The sequence below is a fragment of the Struthio camelus genome, chromosome 6 (genome assembly GCF_040807025.1).
Source record: "Struthio camelus isolate bStrCam1 chromosome 6, bStrCam1.hap1, whole genome shotgun sequence".
NCBI classification, from domain to species: Eukaryota; Metazoa; Chordata; class Aves; order Struthioniformes; family Struthionidae; genus Struthio; species Struthio camelus.
Genome location: NC_090947.1, coordinates 28,176,974 through 28,195,597, shown reverse-complemented (window position 1 = coordinate 28,195,597; position 18,624 = coordinate 28,176,974). Strand labels below are relative to the sequence as shown.

Below are 18,624 nucleotides of genomic sequence, written 5' to 3'. Positions count from 1 at the left end.
TTTATGTCCCCGGTGGGAAGGGCCAGTAGCATGCCTGGGGGGCTGCTGGTGAGTGGGGCTGGCCTCGTCCCGCTGCCAAGGAGAGGGTGGAGGGCAGAGGCACAGAGGAGATGCGGCTTTAATGGCATTCGTCTATGTTTACAACATGAGTCATCCAGCTAAGGAGCTGTAAATCAGCCCCCCAACTCCTTGGCATCACTCGCGCCCCCTCCTCTGTCCCCCAGGGCTGGAGGAGTGCCTGGCTCCTGCAGAAACAACCTCATAAATAACGGCAACAAAATAAACCCTCCTGCAGCCAAGCAGGGCCTGCGCGCGCCGAGCACGAGATGAACGCCCCCCCCATCCATCAGTTTAATGGTTATACTCTGGAAATTAAACCTGTCATGGCCCATCAAGGTGAATGTTTTAAAACTGTGACACCCCTTCAGCTCTCCGCCTCCTTCCTGGCACTCTCGTGTTTTGCTTTCCCTCTCTCCTCTTCATCTCTGCCCTGCCTTCCCTGCGCCCCCGTCTAGCCGTCCTCCCCGGCGTGCCCAGCCCGCGGTCCTCCCGTGGCTCCCTGTTATCACAAGGTCAGGTTGGACATTGGATGGGGGATGGAGTTGGTGCCAAGACAGACTTGGTGCCAAGGCTCCTGCAGCCACAGGCTGGCATCTGCCACCATCTCAGGTGCCTGCTACGGGTCCACAGCTCCCCTGGGGCAAGGGGTCTCTCCTGCCTCTCTGTCCCGGCAGGGCAATGGCAGGGGACTGGGTACTGTCCTTTCCTACTTCACCCATCCCTTCCTCCTTTCTTTCTCTTTCTTTTTTCAACCTTCCCCTCATTTATTCCTCTCCTGCTCCAAGTTGTCATCCATTACAGCCTCCTGGCACCTCCGCCCCGGGTGCAGCGGCTCGGGGACAGAGGACTCACACCTCGAGGACGCCTGGCCTCTGGGCTGTGCACCCAGGGGGAAGCTGCTGAGCTGCCAGCAGCCACTGCGGGTCACTGTCACCCCGCACAGGACCCTCACCCGCCAGCATGCCCGTCCATCTGTCTGTCAGTTCCCACGCTCCTCTTGCTCCCAACATCCGATTTGCATGTCCATCCTTCTCCTGAGTAGTGCCTGTCTCCGTGCACCCAGTCCCTGTCCCATCTGTCCCTTTGCGGGCAGGGCTCAGGCACAGCCTGAAGGGAGCCCCGGGGCTCACCCAGGCTGAGAGGGGTGCCAGGGCCATACCAAAGTGTCCCTGCCCCATCCAGGTGACCACCTGCCACAGAGAACCTGGAGTTGCCCTGGGCTGCAGCCAAGCTTCTGCCCCATGGACAGCTCTGCGGGCAGCACTGGAGGGGAACAGAGCCCATGAGGTGCTGCTGCAGGGTGCCCCTGTGCTGAGGGGGTCCTTTGGAGGCTGGGTATTGCCCAGCTGCGTCCTCCGCCTGGATGGCCACCTCAGGATCCCCTAGGAGAGGCCCAGAAAGCGTGCAGGAGGCAAGGTATATCTACCGGACCTGCTGGGACCCTCTAGCACCCTGACAACAGGGATAGCCTGTCCCCCAAAGCAGGGCAGACCTAGGGATAAGCCAGAGTTTTGGGGGAGGTGGCAAAGAGGTCTGTTGTTATCTTGACACCAGGAGTGCATCTGAGCCCAGACAGAGCGAGCAGGCCCCCAAGCGGGTTGTGGGTTGACCCCAGAAAGGAGCTGAGAGGGGTCAGAAATCCACGTTGGAAAAGGTGGGCTTGTTGCAGCACTGATTCCCCACAGGCACCACCTGAAACCCAGGAAGGCTCCAGCCCCAAACCAGAGCCAGTCCCTGTTTCAGGGCAATGCCACACTGCCACAGCCAGGCTGCCTGCAGTGCTGAGAATGGCATTGCTCATTAGCCAATTAGCTAATTAGCTAATGAGCTCTTCTCTGCAAGCCCACAGCCTTCGGCTCCTGCTCTGTGCTGGCATAGGCATGTGGTGCTTCCTACTGTAGGGCAAAGGGGCTGCACATCTGGGAGTAGTGGGTGAAGGCATAGGTGCTAGGGGTGCCTGGCACCTCATGAGGGTGCAAGCAGGCTGCTGCCTCCTCCCCAGCCCTGACCCCCTGCCCATGGCCAGAGCAGCAGTGCACAGGGAGGCCCCGTGCCCAGAGGGCTGCTCTGGGAGCAAGTCTGCAGCTCCTGGCTGCCTGCACCAATGCATCCTATCCTGCAAAATGCAGGACCCACCAGCGATGCGGCAGCTGCAGAAGGAGGCAGGGCAGGGCTGGCACACATTCTGCAGGCATCTTCCTTCCCATCCCCTCGGGTCTGCAAGGGGAAAGGCACCTGGCATCAGGTAGGGCTCGGGGTGCCGTGTCCTGGGAACAGTCATATCTGCAGCAAAAGGGCAGTGCATGGACAAAGCCTAGGTCTGTCCCCTCCAGATGTGTCTGCAGCCTGCCAGCTGTGCCAGTCTGCTGTGCCCACCCTGTTCCCCAGGGACCCAGCAGGCAGCGTGGTGGCAGGAGGGTGCTGGAGCCGCCCGGCCCCTAAAGAAGAGCACTGGCATCCAGATAATAGCTTTATATAGGAGGGATGTGGGGACTCCCCCAGATACACACAGAGGAATAATTATGAGTTAAATAGGATCCAAACACACATAAGTTAAAGGGGAGGCAGGTGCCCTGCGGCCCCTCCTGCTCTGCCTGGGAACAGTCCATATCTGCCAGAAAAGAGACCCCCGATGCCTCAGCCCAGCCCCACTCCCCAGCCAGGCTCCCGCCGCCTTTCACAACACAGAGCCGATCTTCCTCTCCGTGGCACCCATCTCGTCCTCCTCCTCTTCCTCGTCCTCCTCACCGCCCGAGCAGGAGGAGTCCGGGCCGTAGCCCAGCTCGGCGGTGCTGCAGTGTAGGAAGCCGGAGCCAGCGCTGCGCCCCACGAACTCAGGGCCTTCGCCCGCCTGTCCCCGGGGCTCGCTGGGCAGCAACTTCTCGCAGGCTTTGCTGAGCCCTCGCTGCTTCTCAGCCTCCGCCTGGGCCACCTGCTCCTTGGCTTTGCGGCTCCGCTTCCACTTCATGCGTCGGTTCTGGAACCAGATCTTCACCTGCCGAGGGAGAGCCCCAGGAGGAGAGCGCCCGCGGCACCCGGTGCGTGGACGCCCGACGCAGCCCCCGTCCCGCGGCACGGTGGGCACAGGGGAGATGGGATTGCTGGCACCCAGGAGGGGCTGCCCTGGATCTCAGCAGTTGGTTGCTGTCCTTCAGTGGGTGCACCGAGGTTGAGCAGTGGCCCCATGGGGAGAACGCATGCTCCCATCCTCACCCTGTCCTCACCCACCCCCAGCCTCCCCTGCATCACAGACCCCCACACAGCTCCTTGCTGCAGGTGGTCCCTCAGTGCCAGAGGTGCATGCAAGGAGGTTGAGGACGCCACAAGGGGAGATGTACCCCAAAGAGCTGCTCCTTTCCCCTGCCCAGCCTCGGTGGTGGGGGCGAAGAGGACCAGCAACTCCCCAGGATCCCAAAGGACATGCATGGGATCATCAAAAGAGGGACACTAGCTCGGCAAAGAGCTCCCTCCCATGGTGCAAGGAAAGATGGGAGGGCTCTGAAACCCAATCTGGGGGCGTCAAGGAGAAGAACAGGTTTTCTGGGCTGCTCCTTACAAGAGAGGAGCCGGGAGCCCTCCAGGCAGGTCAATGCCCTGAGAAGAGCTGCCAGCAAAGGCAGCAGGGCAAGGGCTGATGGCAGTAGAGCCAGGAGGACCAGCGCTGCCTGTGGCCTTGGCTCGCCACTGCCCAGCTCAACCCCCCACCTCCCCGGCAGCCAGTCGATACTATCCTCTGTCACGCCAAGACCCAGGTACCTGCGTCTCGGTCAGCATCAGCGACGTGGCCACCTCAAAGCGCTTGGGCCTGGACAGGTACTTGTTGAGCTTGAACTGATTCTCCAGCTCCAGGAGCTGCTGGCTAGTGAAGGCCGTGCGGGGCCGGCGGCATTTCCCCATCAAGGCGGACTGCGGGGCAGCTGCAGGGCAGACAGCAGGCTGGGGTCAGGGAGAGTGGGGCCAGGGGCACAGCCCGCTGGGACCTCCTTCAGCAGGCCCGGGGTGAGGACGAAGGTGAGTGTCACCTCCATCGCCTCCCGCCCCAATAATGGCTTTATTGCCCGACTGAAACAAACCAGTGAGATATGTTATCAGGCCTTGGTCTGCAACCAGGATCAGTCCTGTGACTGAAATTAAACCTCCTTTTATTGCTGGGAAGCGCAGGTGGCTGCCCAACTGCCAAGGGCTGCGATGGCAGGAGCAGCCGCAGAGCCCGGCTCAGGGTTGCTATCTCACCCTCAGCCCTTGAAGGCAGCGCGGCACTGGATCAGGAGGCAGCACGAACAAAGGGGCCTTTGAGAGTCCAGTGCGGGGTGGCTCCCGTGCCGTGTTTGATCCCTGCTTATCTCCTCTCCACTTGCTTTATTGTCCCCCCAGGGTTCAGCTTTTCCTGCTTCTCCCAGCACCGCAGCAGCAATCAAACCCAGAGGTTTGCAGCTGGGTGTAAAGTGCAGGAGCGCCATCGGGCATTGACGGAAGAGGTCCTTGGCACATCCCTGCCACGGCAGCCCACTGGGCCACAGCTGTGGAGGGGGACACGAGCTGTCTGGAATCCCTCACCCAGCCCTGTTCATCGGCAGCCACCTTGGGCCTGGGCATCAACTCAAACCCGAAGCAGGAAATTCCCACCTGGCCTGACCCGCATCCAAGTGCTGGGTGGGGAAGGGGGGACTGAAGTGCTAGAGCATCAGGCAGAGCTGCATGGGGTGAGACGGATCTTCACCATTGGCCCTGCTTGGCTGTGCTGGACAAGGGTAGGGTTATCCGTGAAGGAAATGTTTCCAAAGAGCCTCCTGTTTCCCATAGAGCTTGCAGCCAGCCACCAGCTTGCCTGGTCCATGCAGCGCCCTGCTCAGCAGGGTTCGCGAGGGTTGCTCTGGCTCACCCTCTTTGCAAGGCATGGGACACCATCTGCATTATCTCCCTCAGATTCCAGCTTTGATCCCGACCTGCCCATCTCCTGGAGGTGTCTGCTGAGCCCTTCACAAACACAGTGGTGACACATCATGCAGGAATTTATGAAGGGGACATTAAGTGAACATGATCCAGGATTGATCCCCGGTACCTGGATGCTGGGTGGGACGGGTCAAACAGGCAGAGCTGAGGCTGGGCTGAGACTCTGCAAACTCCTCATGAGAGCAGGCTTGGACACAGCCCCTCCTGCACTCAGAGCACACCAACCCACCATGCAAAGAGAGAGCTCATCAGCCATCTGGGACCTGCCTCACATATGGCAGCCGCCAGCTTGTTAAACTAGGGACTGAACACAGACACACTGTGTCGATGGGTCTGACGCACGCACATGCAGAGTGTGCCGATTCGAGGGTCTAACACACCTGCACGTGAAACTGTTGTAGAATATTCAAGGCTAAAACCAAATGAGAGGCTCAGAACATTGCTGGGACAAATACAAATATCAGGTGAAAGATGGCATTGGCTCTGCAGAGCTTAGCTACCATCCAGGCTCTCACCGGCCATGGATGACGTCGGAGACCTGGAGCCTAGCTGCAGACCCTTTCTCCTGGCCCTTGCAGACCCCCGCCTGCCATGTCCTGTCTGTACAAATCGTTGGCAGATATACAGTGACCAAAAGGACTTGGGAAGGGTCCTTTCTGCTAGGAAAAGGAGGTGCCGTGGAGACCACCTCTCTAGGGGAACTAGCAACGTCAGGAAAGGGAGTGGCCCAAGCTAACACCCCCTCAATCGGGAGGAAGCCCAGAGGTGTATCAGAAAGCACCAGAAGGGATATTCATTTGTCTGCCTTCAGCAGGGAGCACAACACAGTGCACCCTAGGCAGTGCCCCGCAGGCTGTTGGAGACAGTTCGATTCCCACCAGCCCACCTCCAATGCTAGAGATAGGAGGATGCATGGGGGCACCCGAAGCCTTGCTCCCTCCCTGAACCCAGGGCCGCTTTGCACAGGCTTGGCCATCCTGGCTCAGGGAAAAGTCTCCCGGAATAGATCCTGTTTTTGACCATCCTCTGTAGTAGATGCTTAGAAGAAAGAGAAGGGAATGGGGTGCACTCACATCCCAGTACCCAGTAATAAGTCATTTTCAGAGCTGGAGGTTGTACTGCTGGGGCAGAGGAAACTCCATTCTTGGACTGAATCTCCCCTCAGCCCCCCCCCCAGAAGAGGACTCAGGACCCAGCCCCTGGGAAGCACAGAAATGGGCATGTGCCCTGGAGAGCAGAGAAATCCTCCAGATGACCCCAAGAGGCTCCTCTGTACTTCCTCCTGCAAGGCCAGATGTAGCCAGACTAAAAACAGATGTGGGAAGAGCGGAGCAGAGCAGAGGCACAGAAATGAGTCTCTGTCCCAAGAGCTGGGGGAGCTCAGTTCGTCCATACTCAGAGGAGACTGAAAGGCAGTTTGCTTTGATGACACCCTCTCCAGGCACTTGATCTCCTCCAGGTAAGATGCTGAAGACTCCTTGGTCTAGCAGGGAAAAGAAGAACAGGAAGTGCTGCTCAAAAGCAGATAAACCCACATGAGAAGCAGCCCAAACTGCTACCAGTGCAAGGGACTGAGCTGTGGAGCGAGGTTCCCCTCCCAGCACCAGGTTCATCATCTGTGTGCCCAGTTCACTTCCCTAGAAACCCACACTGCCTCTTGTTCCAGGACTAGCAAAGAAAAAGAGAGAGGAAAAAAAAAAAAAACAAACCCTGAACCCCATCTGGTGGTGGTGTCATGTAGTTTAAGCCACCTCCAGTCCAAAGCCCAGCCATAATGTGGCTACACAAGTAGGCCTGGCCACCTAACCTGCAACCTCCTCTAAAAATAAACCCAGTGTACCTCAGCAGCTGCATCACCACTGCTCCTCACCGTGACTTGTTGCCTGCAGACAACATGGGGCAAGCCCACACTGGCACAGCCCTAGCGCCCATCTGCCTTTCAGCAGCAGCTCTGGCTGGGCCTGAACTGAAACGTCTCTGGCCTCAGACCTGCTGGCAACTTTGCTGAAGGGTCCTGGCTCCTTTGTGCCTGGAGGGTGTGTAGGGGAAGAGGGTCTGTAATTTCTCACTGGCAGAGGAGCAAAGAGAGGAGGAAGAAGGAGAGTCTGAGGACATGAGGCAGTTTCCAGTACAAAGAGGAAACGACGCCTTGTGACCGCCGGCAGCTTCACCCTGTCCTGCCAGTGTGCTCGGTGGAGTCCTGTCCTCCCCCTTCTCTATGGCTGTCCACAGGACACAGAGGGAGCATCCCCCCAAGGGCTCACCTCCCACGGTCCTGTGCCAGCTAAGCTATGAACCCATCTTCACCACAACCAACATCCCAAAAGAAAGAGTAACCTTTCAGGAAGGGTCTTCCCTTTTCCGCTTCCTGCCAGGAGACCAACAACTGCCTCAGCATCACAGCTTTGCTTGACAAATGACCTCCTATCTGCCCAGCCATCTCCTCCAGTGCCACATCCAAGACCAGAGTTGTAGTCTCAATATCCCTTCAGCCTGGCAGGGTTTGAACCCTGTAATGGGTCCCAGGCATTTGGCTGCAATATCAGTAAATAAATTTATTGGGCTGGAGCTGGGAATCCCCTCTGAGTTTGAGGCCAGGAGCGCTACAAGACAGCTGCCTCCCAGATAATTAAATAAAGCTTATAAACAATTATTGGTTTACTTGATATAGTTCCGTCTACTTGATAAAGAGGCTAATCCATGGGTTGATATTAACCCACTTGGTTTTAATTTGGTTTGCTTAGCCATAGTTCACTTAACTTTGTGGGCTGGCAGATAAAGGAGAGGAAATTAGCACCCTGCCTGCATCGGAGGTGTCTCTCCAGATGTCGGGGCTGGGAGGAGGGGAGAGGGTCTCACCAGCACCCAGGCCATTACGAGGCCTCCCTTGGCCTGCTGGTAGCCCTGACTGTTCTCCATGTGGGCTAGTGTGTGTAAGGGCACTTCCTGCCTCTGGTAGCCTCTTGGTTGCTCCACCATTGGCTCCCGATTGCTCTTTGCCAGTTGGTTTTCAGCTTCCTAGTGATGCCAGGCCACCGTGCACATGCCGAGCCTGGGAAGGCATCAGCCAGGAGCAGTCACCGACAGCCCAGGGGGAACACGTCTGGCAGGCGATCTCTCCCCGTGCTCCCTCCCTTGGTCCCTGCAGCCCAGCTTTGCTGACAGGGAGCCAAGTTCATTTTTTAAGCAGGACACCACACGCTACTCCGCTCAGCTGCCTTAGAAATGCCTGCAGCTGTTCTGCCTACGTTGCATGTCTTGGAGAGCCAAACTTGCAGCCTATGGAAGAATGGGAACACGTTTGATATGACTTATCCCAGGCAGAGACACATCGCCCGGCAGCCTGTCCTCCTGGCCCAGCACACCCCATCAGCAAACTCACCACAACGGAGTGGCAGGGTCCAGCTGGGGCTCACACCCCTGGGGCCTTGTTGGCCTGGGTAACCGTTTCCTTTCAAGCAGTATCCAAAGAGCATCTCCAAAGTCACTTCCCTGACACCGCACACATTGCAGAGCTCCTGGCCTCAGTAGACAAGATACCTGGTGTGGGAGGATGCCCACTGAAATGCTGCCTGACTCCTTCAAGCCAAGAGTGGGCTCCCTTCTATAATCTCCATCAAGGTGATGAGCAGGCGATGCATACAAGCAGAGTCCCAGGGAGGCAGCTGGGCACCAGGTCCCCAGAGGGGAACGATTCATGCCTTCCCGCATTCCCCACCCTGCAGCTATATGTCACCACTCCCCACTCCTACAAATCTCAGCTATGGCAGGTTTCTGTGCTTGGCTCCCACCACTACAGTGCATTTCCACACTGCTAGCTGGGGTACATAAACCACAACTCCCAGAAGTACGGATACATACGGCACCCGAGTGCCGAATACTCTCCACCCCCAGCTCAGGAAGGCAGACACCTGCTCATAGCAGGCCTGCACCGCTAGGATGCAAATACAGCCTGGGAGCAGAGGAGCTGCAGTGAGGGCACGCTTGCTCCGGCACACCAGCCTTGTGTGCCCGGCCCTTTCGCTCCGCATTGCAGCAGATGTATACTGGCACTTGCTGCAGCTCAGTTAAGCAGAAAGGGGCAGTATCTGCTTATGCTGCAGTGGGAGCACCTGAGAAACCCCCAACCCCAGGCCGGGTTCATAAGGGTAACTACTGCCTCCCACCACAATTGTACATAGGCAAGAATAGGGCAAATGTGTGCAATACATCCCCTCAGAGCTCGCTGTTTCAGTTCTGAGGGTGTCCTCCTTTCTCATCCTGACTGTCCCCAGGAGACCAAACACACCATAGCTGCAAAACGTCTCTACATATGCAGCTGAAAAAGCTGTTCAGGATTTTGTCCTGGTATCTCCAGTGAATAAATCACAAAGGCGACCTCTCGCTGGGATGCCCCAGAACAGGTCCTACGAGGAAATCATGGGCTTCCAGGTGCGTCTCTCCCAGATATCTACCTACTGCTATCCAGAAAGCTAACAGGACCAGCACACAGAAATACGGAAAGTTGTGCTCAGTCACTCTGGACACCTCAGCCAGGCAGGTCTGTCCATCTGAGCTGGGCAAGGGGACAGGGTAGCCAGGAACTACAGGCAGCCTGAGGGCCCCTATGCCGACAGTGAGATGCTCCTGCCCAGCCCACCACCCTCTTTACAGAAATGAGGAAGGGCTGTGCAAGAAGCGTGCCCTAGGCAGGATGTAGGCTCCCCCTCCTGTAGGGACAAGCACATCAACACTGCTGTCCTTGTCCCTGTGTGCTGGTCAGCACAGCGGGGAAACAGGAGCCCAGACACAGCCAGAGCTTGAAACTGGGCCCAGTTCTGGTGACTACAGGGGCAGGGCAAGCTGGAAAGAGACCCACATTGTAAATCTGCTGCAAGTCACAACACACAGGGCTGGGGCACAGTTGAGAACCCAAATGATCCCGATAGATAGAAACAAGGATCTGAAGAGATACAAGATGGGATTCAACAAGGACCAGGGTTTAGACATCCACAATGTCTGTGATGGGACTGAAGGATGAGAGGGGCAGGAGCCCTAGAAGAATGGACACAGAGATGAAAGCAGGCTTGAAGCTGAGTGCAAGCCCCCCAAGTCAGAAGCAATATCCATGGAGGGGATTCAGGCAGAGGAGCAGCTGCAAACCCACAACTCATCATCCCTCTGCTCCACCAAGGCCATGGCTGGAGCTCTGCATCCGGCATTGACTCCCCTCTGCAGAGGGGCAGGACGGTGTTTCACCACCTAGCAAAGAGGCGTATTTTTTCCTGCTCTCAGTGACATGCCTGCAGGGTGTAAACAGAGCCCCTCAGCACTAAAGGCATATTCTGTGCCCCTAAGCACCACCAGCATTTCACAGCCAGATCTATCCTGTAGCCCAGGGGAAAGGCAGGGGAAAGGGAGAGCAGCCTAGAAAAGGAACAGCCCCTTTTTCTCCAACCTGCCCAGGTGTAATTTGAGGAAGGAGCAATGAATCCAATGTTTCATGTTAACTCTCCATTTTTGCACTATTACTCTTCTGGCCAGTTTATTAAGACGCTAAACTGAGCTAATAAATCCGGACTCTCCACCAGCAGCTTATTAACACACCACCCTTATTTTAGTACCCGTCTTGCGGTGATCAGCCCTCCATTCACTCCAGTCCCAGCCAAGCACAGGGCTGGGTCTGTCAGGGGAGCCAGCAACGGGTGCCCCACTCTGCTGGGGACCATGGCGGGGGGGGGGGGGGAACACGACAACAGCCTGCCCCACTGATGTGGCTGGAGCTGGCCCTTGTGCTGTCCGTGCCCTGCACGCTCCGTCTTTGTGGTGCAGGATCGGATCCCTTCCCATCGCTCTGGCCCTATTCCCTGAGCAGCGTGTGCTTTGCGGGTCCCCCAGGCAGGGTCCGGGCTCCAGCCCGAGGCGGGTCGGCCGCACCAGCCGCACGGAGCCGGGCCCAAAAGGCTCCTCACACCCCACGAGCCGAGCGTGGCGCCCGGGGAGGGAGCCGCAGCCCGTTCTCGGTCCGGAGTCGGGGCCGGACCGGCCGCACCACTCTCCCTCCCTCCTCGCCGGGTAAACCGGGCCGGTTCGTTCCCAATCGCACCGAGTGGGTTTTATTCGTTTCCTGGAGCCGGCTCCGCTCGCCGCCTCTTTATTTTCGTTTTCTTCCCGCACCGGCAGAGCCCAACGAACCCGGCGAGGCGGCCCGGCGGCGGCGGCCGGGAGCGGCTCTGCTCTCCCGGGACCGGGAAGGGAAATGGCTCTCGGCGCGGTCCTGCAGCATCCTCCGGGCCGAGGGAGGATGGGAGTTCCCCGGGACCTTCGCCTTGCGGCTCGGGTTGCCGGGTCCCTGCAGCACATGAGGCTCCCGGGAGGCAGATCTGTCCCACGGGAACCGCTGCGGGGATGCCGAGTCTCGGAGAAGGTGAGAGGGGTGTGTGGCCCTGCGGGACCTCGCCGTGGGACTCCGACACCAGCCGGAGCAGGGAGCGGGCCGGGACGCAGCGAGCCCCGCACCGGGGCCAGCCCCGAGGGCTCACCGCCGCCTCCCCGACCCCGACAGCCGCGGTGCCGCGAAGGGGCGGCCTCGCAGCGCCTCAGCCCCCAGCTCCAGCCCCGAGGGGACTCCCACCCCGAGAGCGCAAGAGCCGGCCGGGGGCCAGGAGGCGCAGAGTCCCCGGGCGCTGAGGGTGGCAAGGAGGCGAGCGCTGCGTCCCGCCCGACGGGACGGTCGCTCCCGCTCCCGGGTCACTCACCGTGGAAGTCGGAGAGCCTCGGCACCAGCATCCCGGCTCGGATCCAGTGCTCCAGCGGGAAAGAGCCGGCCACGGCCGCCTTCAGGTGCTCCGAGCCGGGCGGCGGCAGGTGGGGGAAGCCAGTGTAGGCGAAAGCGGGGTGCTGGCCCCCCAGGGCCGGGAGCGGGTACACAGCGGGCGGGTAGAGGGCCGGCAGGGCGCTGAGTCCGGGGCCCGGCAGGTGCAGCGAGCCGGGCTTGTGGACGAAGCCGGCCGGGGCCAGCGGCGCGGCGCCCCGGGGCGCCCGCGGAGAGGGGGTGTCGGTGCGCCCGGCGGGGCCGGGGCTCCCCGCGGGGCTCCCGGGGCTCAGCCCCGGCGGGGAGGCGCTCCGCGCCGGCTCTTCAGCCAGGAGCGCCTCGATGCGGAAGTTTTGGGACTTCTCCATGGGCTTGTGCATGGCCCGTCTCCGTGCGGAGCCGCCGGGGCCCCCCGGCGCGGCACGGCACGGCGCGGCTCGCCCCGCCGCTCCCCTGGCAGGGCCGAGCCCGGCCGGGCAGCCCCGGGCCCGCCCCGCCGCCGGCACCGGCACCGGCTCCCGCACCGGCGGGCATCCACCCGCGGCGCCCCGCCGCGAGCTCCGCGGGGCTGCCCTCGGGGCAGCCCTCCTCTCCGCTCCTCCTCTCGGGCACTCGCTCGCCCGCCGCCACCGGGGGGGGGTTTTAACACCCCCTCCACCTGCCCCAGCTCCCCATTGGCTCCGCGCCGGCCTCCCGCCCCGCCAGCCCGGCCTGCCTCCCCGCAGGCCCCAGCCGGGCTCCCCGTCGGCCTTTCTCTTCCAGCTTCCTCGTCCCCCCGGCTACAGAGGAGGACACGCCAGGGTCCAACCCAGCCGGTTCTGCCCCTTCCCCAGGCTTTCAACCCAGCCCAGCCCGGGCCCACACCCAGGGGGTCCTCCCAGGCCACAGGAGCTCTCCGCCCACTGCTCTGAGCCCGTGGCCCCGATCCCGAGGCAGCCTTGCTTTCCTTGGAGACTTGGTGGGGAAGCAGTTCCACAGCCCCACTGGCTGGAGGGGATATGGAGCTGCACAGGCAGGGAGAGACTGGAGGGACTTCAGAGCATATGTATGAAGCCCTGATGAACTCTGTCGCTGCCCCAGCTCTACAGACTGCCCCAGCACTTTGTGGCAGACCACCTGGCTGGGAAAGCAGTGAGAAGTGCTTGCTCACCTGCCAGCTCCTCTGCACCCCCACACACTGGGGAGCCCCAGCCAGGGCCAGCTGCACAGTTCCCCATTACACCCCTCTGGACTTGGGGGGAGAGGAGGGGGAATCAGCAAACCCAGGCCAGGTGCACATGGGGGCCATCTACCTGCATCACCCATACATGTTCAAGATCCCAACAGAGCAGACACCTGAAGGAGGGTTTTCATTTGCCTGGTCTGAACTTTTTCCAGACAAGACACAGCTTGGAGAACACCAAGAGAACAGGGCAGATGGGAAAGTCCTCACTGGTCTGGGAGACATGAGTGAACTGTAGCAGAGCTGGCCCCAATCCCCTGGGGCTAGCCCTCAGAGAGGGGCAAAGCACATGTGAGCATCTCTCTGGTCTCCAGCATAGGGGGGGTCTGTGTCTGTCAGTCTCTAGGTCCCACCTTTTCGGGTTATTCTGATGCAACAGGACAAGCTTGTTCACATCTGAGGTTGGATCCTGCTCTTTGGAAGGCAGGCAAGGCAGCCACTGTTGTCCAGTTTAAATATTACAATGGCTAGAGCGATTCCCCACCCCTATATTTCTTCTCCCTTCCCCATTTCCAACACTACTCAATTCCCTGAGGCTTTAGAGCAAGGGATGGGTCCATCCCTCAGCATGCTGCCTTCCACAGAGGCTGCAAGCAGTCACTCAAGGAAGAGAAAGGCAGGACTGTATGAGACTTCCCCCAGTAGCCTGCGCCTCCCGTGGCTTCTCCATTCAGTAACCTGAGAGGCTTCTTTTCCCTGTGCCTGTCCTATCTGGTCTGGAGCCCACTGAACTTCCCACATCAGGGAGCTCCGAAGGTCCCACACTTGCTGCATGAAATTCCTCCTTCTGTTTGCCCAAGCCTGGCTCCTACTAACTTCAATGTGTGGCCCCAAAACCTTGTACAGAAACAGAAGCACAACAGCCCATTTCCAGCTGTCAGTGACTGGAAGCATGAAGGCAGAAGTCAGCCCTCAAGGCCAGCGCACAGCTAGATTTGCCCAGAATGTTTTTAGAAGAGGGAAAGGAGCTATCACCCCACATTAGCACACCCCACCTGGGCAGGTAATACTGAAAGCAGAGCCAGGTAAACCTTTCAACCCCATCACCCTGTGCCTGCCTCTAGACCCTCTCTCCACCATGAGGTGAGAGGAGTAAAGTAGTCCCCAAACAACTCCAATCCTACCCCCTTCAGTGCTCCAAGGACGCAAACCCTTGTCCTTGCCAAGCAGAAGGACCCTAGCCCTCTCCCCCACCTTGAGTAGCCAGCCCTGTCAAGGGCCAGGAAGAACAGGAATGGGTGGGGGAAATGGGGTGGCCTGGCTCCCTGACAGAGGGAAGGACTGCAACAGGTATCCAAGGGAACAGACAGAAAACAGGGACAGGGCAGCCCTGTCCCTGCAGGTAAGCAGCCTGCAACGGGGACAGCAGCAACAGAGGAGCCACCCACTCCTCACCATGGTCCCCAGGACTGGCTCCAAAGATTATTACAGCTTATTAGCCTTATATAGGGGACGTACCTTGAGACCTGGGGCACAACAGAGAAGTCAACACCACGGTGCCCATTATGGGGTGGAGGACGGGCAGCTGGCCAGCCCAGGAGGGCCAGGGTAACTGCTGCCGAGTCCATGGCCTGAGCAAGCGCTGTTAGTGGCTGTCCTGGCAGCAGCTCAGGCAGCAGGAGCAGACCCTGAGTGGAATGTGGCTGAGGGGAAAGAAGGGCTCAAGCAATAATGCACAGAAAGATGAAAATGCACCCTGAAAAACATTCTGCTGGTGTCCATTTTCCCATGCTTTTTATCCCCACCCCTTGCCACACACACTTTCCTCCCCCGTTCTCCTTTTTTCCCTGTTTTCCCCTATTTGTGCTTTCTATTTCTGAAGTTAAAGCCCCGCAACCTTATATTTCCAGACAGACAGCAAAGGTACAGCTCTAGCTCCCGCATGTGTTGCGGGCACACAGTAGAGCCTGGCCCTGGCTGTTGCACACATCTAGCCACAGTGCACATCTGGTGACATGTCAAAGCCCCACCAGCCATAGAGCATGTGGCGGTCAAAGGGACTAGTCCCAGATGCTTGTGCCAAGACTTCCCACACTGGGTGCAAGGATGGAGAGCAGGAACTTCCCCAACTTGTTGTGGCCTCAATGTTTTTTCAGGAATGGGGAATTTAGTTACTCTACAGGTGCCCTGTTCGCAGGGTGTGAGCTGCCAGAGGCTCACTGCACTTGGTCATATCCTTGCTCTCTTCAGAGAAGTCCCCTGCATTACCCCAGGGGGCTCTCCAAGGACAAGCAATTCCTTCAGGGATCAGCAGCCTGAGATGACCCAGCCCATCCAGTCCCATTCACCTCTGCCACTGATCCCAGGGCAAAGTGAGTGCAAGAAGCCAAGCTGCTGCCATTGCACTGCATAACTGAGAACAGTTCTTTGCAGACAGTAGCTGTAAAATGTGATTAGAAACATCCTAATAAAGACATCTGGGAAGAGCATGGCCCAGCTCCAGCATAGGAGGAAAATCCTCCCCTAGGCTGGCACAGCTGAGCATTGCCCATACTAACACATCCCAAATGAGGCCCGTGGGACCCCAGCAAAAGGGAGTCCCCTCTTCCAGGTGAGGGAAACACAGACTTCAGGGCCTGCAGGGGGAGTTACCCAGGGTCCGCAAACAGCCCACACCATGCAGGAGGGAGAGCCAGAGTCCCAGGGCCTGCGTATAGGCGAGCCGCGCCAGGCAGAAGGGCTGGGATGCAGGCAGTGATAGATGCCAGGGTGCTGATGAGTTCACAGTCTTCGGGGTCATTAATCAGATCAGAGCTGGATTAAGGTGTCCAAGGTCTGATTAGCTTCATTTCCCGCCTCAGGAAGGAGGGAACTTGCTTGCCCATCCATCAGCCACACTAGTGACAGCTCACCTGGTTGCTAACTAGATCAGAGGACTGTAATAAGTGAGCACAATTGTGGCCTGGCCCCTCACCTCTTCCCAGGGCCCTCCCTCAGGATCTGAGGCAACCCTGAGCATCATCCACAGGCAGCAGATCCCAGGATATCAGCTAGAGAGACAACTCATTCCCATTGCCTGGTGGTAGAGAGCGCTCTGCAGATGAGAGCAAAAGCCTCCTGCCCCAGAAAATGACTCCAGTTCAGGAGATGGAGCTTGAGGGATGATATTCTCAGCCAAAACCATATTGCCAACAGTCATGGCTCCTAATCCATGCACAGCTCATTATGTACAATTAACTCCAGGGCCTCCTCTGCTTACTCAGCGGTATCAGACCCCCACCAAGGGTTCCAGTTCTGTGAAAGAGGCGGCAGCAGATACTGCCTTGCTGCTGTAAAGGATCTTGGGCACATCCAGGCCAGACCTCCTGAGCCCTATACAGGGCTACACACACCAGCTCTAAAGCCCCGAACCAGTCAGGGTGCTTCTCCCACCTTCAGATCTCCTGCTGTTCAAACCCACCCCACTAGCACCTGCAGCTCCACTCCACATGCCCCCTGCCTGAGGCACCCCATATTCATGGGGAACAACTTGGCCCTAAAGGTGCTTTCACTCTTAAGCACCTCATCCACCCTCATCCAGGGAGCACAGCCCAGCTCACATCACCAGGGAGATATGCACTACCCAGGCAGCAGCAAGGTTTCTCAGCTCCATCGCCCCTCAGCAACAGCTGTGCCCACAACACACCTCCCTGTGCAATGGGCAGCACCAGGAATATTCATACAGCCCACAGCTTTCTGGGATTGGCTCATTTGCCAGATATTTTGTCAGGGATTTTCTAGATGTACTTGATGTTAAAAAACACCTCACGTGGATATTCTCAGTCCTTCCTTCTTTCATCTGCCTAAAACCAGCAGTCATGGTAGCACTTAGGCAGGTTTTACCTAAGCCACAGACAGCCTTTTACTGCCAAAGGGAAGGTGCCCAGCTACATAACTAGAGCTCTCCTTTTGCAGTGTTCATAGCCCCACATGGATTTTCCTCCATGCAACTTCCACCTATGTGAGGCCAAGCAGCAGGAGAAAAACTAGAAGAACAAACACCCACATGGCCACCAAGGACACCCAAGAGCACCCAGTCTCAGTGCACACAAACCTTTACCATCTGTAGAAACCCACAACACTTGATCCAGCAGTTCTCATACTTAGCTAGATCCAACCTGCCACAGCAGTGCCTTGGCTCCAGAACAAGCCATGGGGGTCACAGATAGTATTTGGGAGCACAGTTCAGTTTTACAGCCCTGCCATTTCCTCAGTGTCACCTTGGGCAGCAACGTAACATCCCTCAGCAAACCCAACTGCCCCAAGATCAAAGCCAAAGGTGCCGAGGAAAATCCATGCCCTGATTAAAAGTTGCCAATTGGGACCAGACTTTTACTTTCCCAGGATCAGGTCCTTATCCCAGCCATCAGACGAAGACACAACACATGCTGGGGCTGTGTCTTGATTTCCAGCTAACATGTTACTTGGCTGTGCCTAGACAAGGTTTAGCATCAGGCCCTTCTGGTGGGGCAGGGTCATCTCTTGATTTCAGCCAATGGAAGCTGCCTTTAAGACAGGGAGTTATATAGGAACCAGTCTCAGAGAAGTGTCAGGCACCCAGATTTCTGGCCTGTTGTTCCTGGCAAAACTCAAGCTTTTGAGGCTTTCAATAGCTCCCCACAGGGCCACCATCTTAGGACAGCAGCACACATTTGCAAAGGTAACAGCTCCCAGAGCCTCCCATCTTTGGGAATTATTTCCTTATCAAAGGTCTAGGGAGCAATCCCTGTGTTTAAACCATCTACCAGGGAGCAGCAGTGGCAGACCTGACTGCCCTGTCCCTTCTGCCAAAAGTCAACTTGCAGCACCCAACTCACAACTCCCAAACCACCCAAAAAGGCCACCCAGAAATCCCCAGGTAGAGAAATACAGCCAGGAAGCACAGACTACACTGGAAAGACAAGTTATAACCCTGCTTGCAGGTGTTTTCCCAGCCATACCCCCACACAGGGGGCTGTAGAAGTGCCCCACTGCCATCCACACTTTGCAGCCCCTGGCCCAGGGTAGACTGCACCCCTGCTGCAAAGCACCCTGGACCTGCCACAGACAAGGTACTCCAGGCTTTGTGGGAGCCCTATTCCAGCCCCTCAGCAGGATGCTGCCCTTCTCTTACCCCTCACAGCAGAGCCACATGCTATCTCTGGAGTCTGGGAAGCCACAGGAGGCTGGTGGGGAAGGTAAATAAACTGCCAGCCCTGTGGTGATTTGTGGCTAAATGAACAGTTGAGAAGTCACCTGTGAGCAGCCCAGGCCTGTTAACCAACCAGATAATGGCTCTTAATCAGCCCTGCAGAGGTGGGAGCTGGACCCAGCCAGTGTCAGACCTGGCACAGCCCCGCTCTGGGGTCCCAGGCTGCTTGGCTGCTGTCCCCTCTGCAGAAACATGGATAGAAGCAGCACCTTACCTAGCTGGCCTTCATGCCTCCCTCCCCGAGCACCAGGTACCTGCCCCAAGCGAAGGGGTTAACAGGCAAAGCAAACAACACACAGTCCCTCTTCGGCAGGCCTCCTGCAGGGATTTCTGAGCAGCTGTTTATTTAGCCAAGCAATTCCTCAAATAAGCAGCCCCATCTCTAATGGGATGTGGCAAGGCTGAACAGAAAAATGTGTTAACAGC

At 58.0% G+C, this 18,624-nt stretch overlaps 1 protein-coding gene across 1 annotated transcript; it reads right to left on the bottom strand.

The window, feature by feature from the left end:
- Nucleotides 1-2,523: 2,523 nt before the first annotated feature.
- LOC104144945 (motor neuron and pancreas homeobox protein 1) lies at nucleotides 2,524-12,284 on the bottom strand. The gene is made up of 3 exons (XM_068949600.1): nucleotides 11,751-12,284; nucleotides 3,817-3,977; nucleotides 2,524-3,055 (listed from the first exon to the last, which is right to left on the bottom strand). The coding sequence occupies exons 1-3, from the start codon at nucleotides 12,184-12,186 to the stop codon at nucleotides 2,738-2,740; spliced, it is 915 nt and encodes a 304-aa protein (XP_068805701.1). The 5' UTR covers nucleotides 12,187-12,284; the 3' UTR covers nucleotides 2,524-2,737.
- Nucleotides 12,285-18,624: the final 6,340 nt, after the last annotated feature.